The 10,324-nt window shown below is 43.0% G+C and overlaps 1 protein-coding gene across 3 annotated transcripts in view; it reads right to left on the reverse strand.

Annotated features, from left to right (window-relative positions):
• Positions 1 to 10,169, reverse strand: part of PIK3AP1 (phosphoinositide-3-kinase adaptor protein 1) — a 38,823-nt gene extending 28,654 nt beyond the window's left edge. For 2 of the 3 annotated variants that reach the window (XM_068197462.1, XM_068197459.1), the window contains exons 1-2: positions 10,133 to 10,169; positions 1,106 to 1,522 (exon numbers count right to left, since the gene is read on the reverse strand). In XM_068197462.1, coding sequence (XP_068053563.1) covers positions 1,106 to 1,522; positions 10,133 to 10,154 — 439 coding nt within the window. In that variant the 5' untranslated portion in view covers positions 10,155 to 10,169. Of the gene's footprint in view, positions 1 to 1,105; positions 1,523 to 7,185; positions 7,316 to 10,132 lie in introns of those variants that run through there. The other variant, XM_068197461.1, reaches the window with a different exon arrangement.
• Between the last annotated feature and the right edge of the window lie 155 nt (positions 10,170 to 10,324).

Below are 10,324 nucleotides of genomic sequence, written 5' to 3' on the forward strand. Positions count from 1 at the left end.
TGTATGCTTATTAAAGTGAGAAAACAGAAAACAAGCTGATTTTTTTTTTTGTTATGTAGAAACAGCAATAAAAATCCAAAGCACAAACTCCCTTTCAAAACACCACCTACATAAAGCCAAAGCACAGTTTGTTTCAGCACATGCTAACTTGCAGCACAGATGGAGAAGGACTTTAGATCCAGCTGTGGGAAGTCACACTCCAGAGCCTTTATGCACACAATACGAGGCACACTGCCTCACTTATACCATGGAATAGAGAAAAATCTTAAGTCAAGATGCAACTGCAGGATTCCAGTCTTGCTAAGGCTGACAAAGAACACTATAACCCTACCTATGGCAATATCGTAAAAATACCCAAACCAGCAGGACTGCCCAGAGCTCTCCACCTTCATTTCAACAGAAACTATGAGAAAGGAATTCTACACACTCTTCTAGAGTTTAGGAAAGTTTGGAATCAATTAAAACTCAGTATACTGGGCTTGTGTAATCTCCAGCTCTTAATACCTCTGTGCTAGTAAGTCCTCTGCGCCAGTTAAAAAGGGATCACTTTCAGACTGGTTGGGTTATTTTTAAGGCCATCAGTGCAATTCTTTAATTAATCTCTGCCTTTTCATCATAGGTAACAAAGTGATCTGTTGCCAGTATGGTCATATCTTTGATTTTAGGCCCAGTGCTAGATAATACATATTAGACTTTATTTTGGTTCTGGAATGACAGAAACAAGTCTGAAGAAAAAGATAATTCTTTTCCTTAAAATAAAGACAATTTCCCATTGATTGGGTCAATAAACTGCAGAGTACAATATATACAGGCAGAATTTCAAATATAGAAAATTTTCATTTTCAATTTGCTTTAAAAGCAGGCATCCAAGACAACCTCAAATTCAGAAGTTCTCTTGAGTTGTTGGTAATTTCTTCTGAATTAGGGACCAACCAACCAGGCATAGAAAAATTTTCTTGCATAACTTTCTTGTTTACAAGGGTTAGACAATTTGCTTTAGTTTGCTTTTTAAGTAAAGCACATTATCAGTGTAAAAATAAGAATAAACAGTATCAGGTATCTCCCTCCTCCAACCAGAAAGCACAGCTCCTAGCTATGGTCTTACCTTCTGAAATAGCCTTCTCAACAGCTGCAAGGTAAGCATCAGGCTCATCATCATTTGTGAGTTCTTGCCACTGAGACCAGTCCTTGAAAAAAGTCAAATAATCATCACAGTCTGTAACACCACAAAACAGCTTGACTACTTTGCACGGGGGCCATAAAGCTTCCTGAAGGCTCTGCAGGATGTGAGGAATGTAAAAACTCCGCACCAGCTCAGCAGAAAGCAAAAGGATGATACTCCGACTTCTGCTGAACAGGTCCAGCTCCTGGTGGGAGATGGCAGAGTTGTCTTCCAGCTGGTAGCTCAGAATCCGATGCTTTCGAACTTGCCAAGTGAAGAGGAAGAGGTTCTGGAGGTACTGACACCATTCAGTGGCGTCACTTGCATACACAATCAGCACATCATATTCTCCAGGGGCTCCTGTACAGGTGCAAGATGATCACAAGAAAAAGGATTAAATTCAAACCATGAAATCACCCACAGCTTTGGAACAAAAAACCCCAGCACTGTCTCTAATTCCTGTCAGAAACTACAAAGCATTTCAAAAGAACACTAGTTCTATCCAAAGCAAGGTGCTCACAGCCACAAAGAAATTCTAAGGGTGAATGAACTCCTGCTTGCATCTACTCCACTAAATTTAAGTAATTTTTCATTCTTAAAAATGAAAAAAAAATTAAAATGCTCTTCCTACAAAGGAGAACATTTCCTATGTACTTTCAAGTGAAACAAACTACACAGAGATTTACAGATTTAAAGCATTCTGATAAGGAAAAAAAAAGCCACAAAAACCAAACCTTCAAAACAAACTAGCTTGAAAAGAGTTCACTCTCACATGAAAAGTTAAAATCATCTTAGGCAATTATATGGTCTCTGCAACACAACTGCAGATCATTACATGCCCAAATGGAACAGACCAAACAGCACACCTAAAATAACAAATGAGGTCACAGACAGCTTACAGGAAGTCACTATGGCCCCCGTGGTGTTAGATATTTGCTCTCATTGCAGCAGAAAGCAAACTGCCTGAAAAGTATGCATGCAACTAAGGGAACATCAGCCTCAGTGCTTGCACCACAGCCACTCTGTCACTCAGGCTTCAGACATTCCACAAAGCTGTATTAGAGTCCTTCCTCAAAACTGTCATCGAAAGCTTTCCCAACAATTTCTGGAATGACAAACACTCTCTTCAGAGGGAAAGAACTAATACAATAGTGGTGGCCAGAAAACAGCCCAAAATATGCTCACCAAAGTTGACTTCTTCCATAATTCTCTAGAGACAGCTTCTACCTACAGACTCATGCATTTCAGTGCTCTGGCACAAAAGCACTTTAAAATGTTAACAGCTTGCTAAGAGTAGATTGCAAATTGAACCAGTGTGACGTGATGCAGTGCTCTCCCACCAATCTCAAGGAAGCTTTTAAGTCTAAATTTAATTTTTCTATTTACCTGTGAAGAAGTTTACTCAAAATTGAGGTTTACAGCTCAGGTCCATGGTAAATTTCAGAGCTGAGAATTTAAAATCTTGTTAACAAATTGTCTTCTAATTCCAATTTGACTCTTTAGAAATGTCAGCATTTTCAACCTACCTCCATCAGGATACAAGCAAAGGCAATTTTTTCCAATTAAAGCAGAGAACAATGCCTAAAATTTGGCAGCCAAAAAGAGGATCTGCAGAGTGAATTTACCAGAACTGAAGATGACAGTTTTGCAATCACCTTAGAAAAATTCAAGCAAAATTGCACAGCCTCCAAAGAGTTTATTCTATCACCTTCCCCAGAAACTTCATTACAAAATTAAGGCAGAAACAATGTCCAGGCTGAGGGATCCCAGCCCTGAACTATACAAGCTTTAAGCAGTAGTTCAGCAGAAGTGATACAATTGAGAAGAACGGAGAAGAGTTACAGTTACCTGAATAGATAAGGACATCTCTGGCAGTGAAACAATGATGCCCTATAGCTATGGAGAACATGGACAGTGCAGTGCTGGCATATTCACTAGGACAGCTGCATGTTAGTGAGTGAATACAGCTCCTGAACCACAGATGGAGGCTTGTAGGAGACAGCATTCCCAAAGGAGAGGATCCAGGAAACTCAGAGTCCTCAGACTCTGAGTCCTCTGTCTAACTCAGAACTGCAAACCTTGGGACCTTTAACCTATGCGTGCAGAACTGCCATGAAAAAAGACTGCTTTCACACCAGTGAGCACACCACTATTGCCAAAATATCACTGATGGTGGCTGAACACCACCTGGCAAAGAGAACAGAATTACATGAGCAAAAGCATGAAAACCAAGCAGAATTCAAGTTTTATTCTAGAAAGGGAGATGTATCACAGACTAGAAAGGGAGATATACCACAGACTTCTGCTTCCACTGCCCTGGGTTGATTTACGTGCAGTACAGTGGGAAAGGACAGCACAACTGTCTGCTGAGAATGGAGCATTGCACCATGACCACCTGAGCCTGACTTCAACAGATGGGGAGACCACAAAATGACTCTGAGGTGTGCCCAAAGCTCTTAAAGTCCTACCCAGCCCCACCTCCACTCTCGGGAAAAATTAGTAGTGGCACTTTAACATTCTATAAAATGGAACAACTAATCCTGTCATTCACTTTTAGGAAGCACACAGCTTCCACAACTATACTTGTGAGTCAACAGGCCCTTCTCCAGGCTTTCAATGAAAATAAGCAGCTGTGCTTGGAGACAGGGTGGAAGAGCCATTGACTTCAAACATGCCTTGCACTGCAGGGGCACTAAGTATCCAAGAATCCCTCCCTTCTCTGCTATGTAGATAAAGGATGCAAACTGGACAGACTCACTGCAAATTCCCTGTCAGAGCAGTGCAACCTTTGCATCCAGCAGGAAGGAACTTCATCTGGTGTTTAGGAAAGGTATTGATTTCCTAGCCAGCACTGCTCTATGAGAACACCATTCCCCTTAATAGAGCTGTACCAGCTCTCTTCAGGCCTTCTTCCCTCAGCTCCTTTTACACATATACAATAAACTGAGGAAAAATGCTCCTAAAACGAGAACTGAGAAATAAAATTACTGACTCCATTTGTAGAGCCAAAGTAACACTCCATGTTCATAAGCAAAAATACTGGAAGTGGGTCTTGCAGAGCTAAATAAGCTGAAGTCAGCATTGGGAACTGTTTAAAAAAAACCCCAAAAATCTAGAAATAACCTGAATTGCAACATTCCTCCTTTAAAAGAAGAATGACACAGGACTCTCCTTCCTATCATAATTTTATTTATTTTTGATCATGCTATTATTTGTCTAACCAAATGGCTGCCTTTGCAGCACTAACTACTGCCCAGTCCTCAGGGAACAGTGTAAAAAGAACACAGAACATTTCAGGGAGGTTTTTCACAATTCTTCAAACATCAGAAAAACTCACAGAGCACAGTTCAAAACATAATGTATACTCTGCCTATTGTAGAGGTATAGGGAAATCCTTTGGTGAACACCAAACATTTTGTTTCCTTAAACCCTGCCCTTAGATAGATGGTTTGACAATGTTTTTTACAGGCTGGTTTTGGAAAAGCCTTCAATTAGAGGAAGAAATATATGAACACTACATACAATAGCAAGATGAAGAAAAATGGGTGGCTGGTGCAAGTCTAGCTTTCACACTCTCAAGTGTGATCTAGTTTAAATTTTAACAATACCTTGTTAGTGGATTCCTAAGCTTAGAGTATAAAAAATACTTTTGCCTCTGTGTACAAAATGCCAGCACTATTAACAATACTGCAGGGCATGTCCATTTGCTTCATAGAAAATCATAAAGCTGCAGTTCTGTTGCAGTTTGCAATGATAATCCATAACCTTTGGAATGCTTTCCAGCTGTAACTGCCTCTCCAGTGTTTAGCTGCACACTTTACTACACAGCAACAATAACAGACTGATGAGATTACAAGCCAGTACTATAGAAATGCCTAAGATCCATAACTGAAGTGTAAGCCCCACAAATTAAACAGCACAAATGGCATGATACAAAGCTTTCCCTAGCTCACAAACTGCTCATAGAATGGGAGAGGATGAAACAATTCAGTAAAAATCACATTTGCTCATGGCAAGCATATAAAAGTATGCATGACCATGTCATGTCTTCACAGTCTCTCTCTGAGAAGCAAACAAATCAGGCACATCTCCAAACTATGTCTGCAAGTAGTGAGGTGATAATCTTTAGGCTCAGCCCAAACATGCGACAGTGGTTTATGGCCATATCATAAGGTTCTGATTACCACTGAAATAGCTGAACAATACAGTGGGAAGCTGCCATATCAGCTCTGGGTAGGACTACATCTTACATTATCGACCATCATCACTGTTTCATTCCATAAGCCAAAAGTTTTGACCCTTTTTCAGTTTATAGATCATAAAGTTTTCCATTGTACTTGTGGGCCCCATAAAGAATATTCAGGGCTTATAGTAACACACAACTTTTCTATGCCATCTTTCACGTACCTGTCTCTCATAAGTAGATCATGACTTCTTATTGTCCATAGACCAGGTAAAAAAAACAGACTAATTCATTCACTCCAACTCAGAGGATCATATGCAGTGGCAAACAATTTATCTTCATCTGCTACAAGAAAAATCCATCTCCAATTCTGACTACATAAGAAAGGTATTATGTAACCTGTTCAGTGTGTTTTGTGATTCATGCGTATGGAGGATACAGAAATAATGCTGTTCAAAATAACAACACTTGATAGATGGGAATTGACTTTCCATTAAAGATAATTGTCTATGGTACAAAGGAAACACAACTCAAAGAGTCTTAATAATCAAATTCTTATAAGAAAGAGCACTTCCAGGAAGTCATAGAAACTGCTGGTGGGCCATTAAGAGAAGTCCTCAGCACCTTCCACATTTCAGTATGTGAAGTGTGTGTATTTAAGTGATGTATGATGAAATAAATGCATTCTCTGCATACATGGAATGCACAGTAATAGTGATCACATAAGACTTCTTACCTCGACTGGAATAGAAAATCTTCACTTTAAATAAAATGCTGCAAACAAACAAGAGGAAATAGCAGAATCAAAGCAGATAAAATTTCTGCAAACCAAACTTCACAGAGAGGAACAAGAGATTTGTATTATGATACATTAATCTAAAGTTGTTCTCTTTTTAAGGGTCTCTGTGAAATCACCTTCTGTTTATAAGGAGAAAAGTAGTTTTGCCCACAAGTCTCCTGAGACCTCCGTTTAGCTTATTTTTACCTCACAAGGAGATACGCGTCAATGAAACACAAGTGTTACTTCACACCCTGAGAATGGCACGGTTTTTTTTTCCCCTTTTTTAGATAAAACCCATACGCTTCCCTGCAAAGAGAGGAACTTGCAAATTGGGCATTAGCAAGACTTACACCATACAGGCTAAACTCCTCTCCCCTTGAGTTTGCAGCTCTTATTCTAGGTAGTTTTACCCGCACACACGTCAGCTAAAACACTTTCAATTATGGCAAACTAGCTCAGCTTGTGATGCTGTGCCATTGTGGCAAGGGGCAGCAAGTCATACCCCCAAAAGGAAGTGGTGCTGAAGAATAAAGCCGTATTTAGGAAAAACTGACTTCTCTATAGAACATCACAGAAAAACATGTAAGTAGTAAAGGCGGACAGGGGCAAGTTATTCTACAGAACACCCTCCCTCAGAACTCGCTGATCTGCCAAGACGAAGTGCACTTAAGACGCAGGAAAGCTCTGCCAGCAGCTGCCCTGAACTCCAGACAAGTGAAGCAAGGCGAGCTAGAAAGCGCTGCAGCCGGCTACGAGCAAAGGAGCCACCGTTGCTCTGAAGAGCGGCAGGCTTCCCTGAAGCCGGAGAGCGGACCCCTCTTCCCCCTTCCCCAGCAGCGGAGCGCCAGGGGCGCGCAGAGCCGCGCAGCGGCACCGCCCCACGGGAGCAGGGGGCAGCGGGCAGGGCTCCGCTACGCTCCGCTTGCCGGCACCTTGCCGCGGGGCAGCTGCGGAGAGCTACGGCCCGCCGGAGCACAGCGGGACCGCCGCGCAGCACGACCGGGCGGAGAAGCCCCGCCGATTCCCCGCGGCTCCCGGGACGACAGCCGCGGCACCTACCGGGGGCCGCCATGGTCCGCGGCTGGCGGGGAAGGGGCCGCTCTCCTTCCCTCACATCGGCGGCGCAGCAAAGCGGCGGATCCCCCCGCGGCCGCTCCCTCGCCCCCGGCACGGCGCAGGACGCGGCACCGGGCTCCTCCCGGCCCCGCCTCCCGCCCGCGGCGCCCCCTGCAGAGCCGGGCACGGGGCTGCCCCGGCCCGGCCGCGCGTCGCCTTTCCGGCACTCGGCGGGACTCTGCCCCAAGGAGCGAAACTGCCTTTTTCAGCGGGCTCCTATCACACATTCCGTAGGTGGCCGAGGAAGCAGCGCTACAGCGAGGAAGAGTTGTGTTACAGTAATACAGTGGTCTCAAGAAACCGGGAGCAACAGTTGAGGAAAAGAACATGCGATACCTGCTTTATACTCATCCCTAACTTAGGTTTTGTCATGTCCTCTATGAGCAAGGAAAACTCCTAGGGAGAAGCCAAGTTGCTCCCTACAGAACGAAGTAGCTCGATGTTCTGTGTTTTCATCTAGAAGATGCTGTTTTCCAAATGAAATTTACCAGTTTCTGTAAGACTATGCTCATGTTTGAGTACAGAGACAATAAGCAGCAAAGGACACCGTTATTGTTCAGAGAGTAGGACTCAATTTACTAATTCTGTCACTGAAGACAAAGCAACAGATTCTGCCTAAATTATTCAGCCTATTCCTTTGCAAACTCTGAAAAACCACTTCTAACCACTGAGATCTTTCACTGATGCACTTCAGCACAGCAAAAGCAGACCCCTTACAATCTGGCTTCCCAGGCGAGGCAGTCATTCGACATTCTGTATGCAGCTTAACATCACCACTAATGTTAGAACAGAGGTGGTTACAAGCAGAAAGGAACCAACTATTTTCCACTAAGCAACTCTATCTCAGAAGTTAGTCAAACTCTCTTGTTACTTCCAAATCTTTCTTTACTCAAAACCTACTTTAAGCTTACAAACTGTGTGCCACTGCCTGTCTTCCAAAACCAAGGTGTTTGTTCTCTCAATAGGGAAGTACTAGGACAAAAAGCACTTCCTGACGATAAAGCTTTACGAGTAATTCCAGGTATGCAAAGAAGAAGCCATAGCTTTCCCCTCTGAATCATCCCAAAAATATACACTAGAATAAAGAACACACAGAAACTGGAGAAGAATCCCAACTTGGGATTTATGTGAAAGAACTATTTAAACAGATGGATGACTTTATGACTGTTCCTCATTATTTCCCTGTTAAGCTGTGTATCTTCTAACTTCCAGTATAAAAAGTTTAAAACAAAATTATCTTTCTGATGCTAGATGAGAATTTCAACATACTCTTATGAAATGAGCTTTTAAATTCTCTCTCTTTAAAGCCTTGCAGTAACACAGAGAGGGTTAGCAGAGTCAGCTTCCAGGGAACCCACAGGGCTTCTTCATGTCTGTCAGTGTCACTTAGTATACTCTGCATTTTATTTAATCAATGCAAAGCCCACAGGAAACCTCTTTAGCATTTAAACTTCCCAAGTCACTAAAGTGAAATTAATGTGCCTCCACAAATGAGCTTAAGTAAAATAACTGCTAGTGTGTGGTTTCAGCAACCTCCAACTAAAAACTCAGATAGCAAATCGAGGCAAAAGCCCCTTCACGCCCTATCACAGTAGGAAGGCCCAACAAACACTTACAAATGTCCTAAAGAAAAAAAAAAAAAAAAAAAAAAAGAGAGAGAGAGGAAACAGAGGATGCATTTCATCCTACCTTAACCAAAATTGACTGTACAAATCTTTCCTCACTTCAGTTCACTGCAGCATACAAACACAGCTGCATTTGCAGCATTATTCTCAATGGTCTCTCTTATCCCTGTCCAAAGAAAAGGACTAGATTGCTCTTTCTGGAGCTAATGCTTTTTTTGCTAGGCACTTACAAGCAATAACAAGGAAAGGATTGAGTACATGTTTGAATACTAATGCTATCTGTCTTCACTTTTTCTTGGTCACGAAAAGAGTGGAAAGGCCAGAGACCTCTCATGGAAATGTTCTCTTCTGAGATGAGCTGGGAAATGAGAGGCTGGAGAGCAGTGCTGCAGAAACATACCTGGGGGTCCTGGTCAATGGCAAGTTGAACACGAGCCAGCAGCGCCCTGGCAGCCAGGAGGACCAAGCCTGTCCTGGGGGGCATCAGAGACAGCATGGCCAGCTGGGCAAGGGAGGGGATTGTCCTGCTCTGCTCTGGGGTGGCCTCACCTCGAGTGCTAGGGGCAGTTTAGTCACTGTGATATTAGAAAGATCCCATGCATAGCTCTCCCTGCAGCCTTAACAAAAGTGACATGGCAGCCGAGGGGAGGACTGAAAAGACTTATGAGGAGTAGATGAGGGAATCACAAGCAGTAACATAAATCTGTTGAATTTGCTTGCCTTATAGATCCCAGGATCTCCCACTACTGTCTTGGGGAATACAAGGACAAAATGGCTTTCCCTGCCAGATCATCTGGGCACCTGCAGGCACAACGCAGGGGAACACACCTAGAGAGCCACACACCTTTGAAGAGAAGCAGCCACACAGCACAGGAATAGACCTAACTGGCAAAGGCCAGGCAGGAGAGGGAGATACTTATTAACCAGAGGAGAAGCAAAGTGAGCCAGTGAAGCAAACACAGCCAGCAATTTCCCCGGCTCCTCACAGCCAGGGAAATTCACACAGTTACTTCACACAGCAGGGCTTAAAGTAACAACAGTTTACCAGCAAAAGCTGCATCTTTTCCTTTCCAATGTAGGCAAAAGCACAAAAGTTTGCTGAGCTTTGCAGATGAAGTTTGCGGCTGTAGGTCACTGTAGAGGGGAAACTACAAAAACTAAGAAATATTAGTTCCTGTAAACAGTTTCCTTTCTGCAACACAGCCTCATGTAATTCCATATATAAAAGGGGCAGGGCATCTCAAAATCAAGAAAACGTATCTAACCAAGCCTCAGCACAACACCCATTTTCTGCTACACAGGTGACAGCATCTGTACAAAATGACATCTTACAGTACAAAGTACCACAAGAGCTGACTTCTACTTCCCCATGAGTGCAAACATGGAGCCTTCCAGAAACACTAGCAACAGGCACGCTTTGCTGAGAACAGAGCCATCCAACTGTGTGTGTTCATTAG

The sequence above is a fragment of the Anomalospiza imberbis genome, chromosome 8 (assembly GCF_031753505.1).
Source record: "Anomalospiza imberbis isolate Cuckoo-Finch-1a 21T00152 chromosome 8, ASM3175350v1, whole genome shotgun sequence".
NCBI lineage: Eukaryota > Metazoa > Chordata > Aves > Passeriformes > Viduidae > Anomalospiza > Anomalospiza imberbis.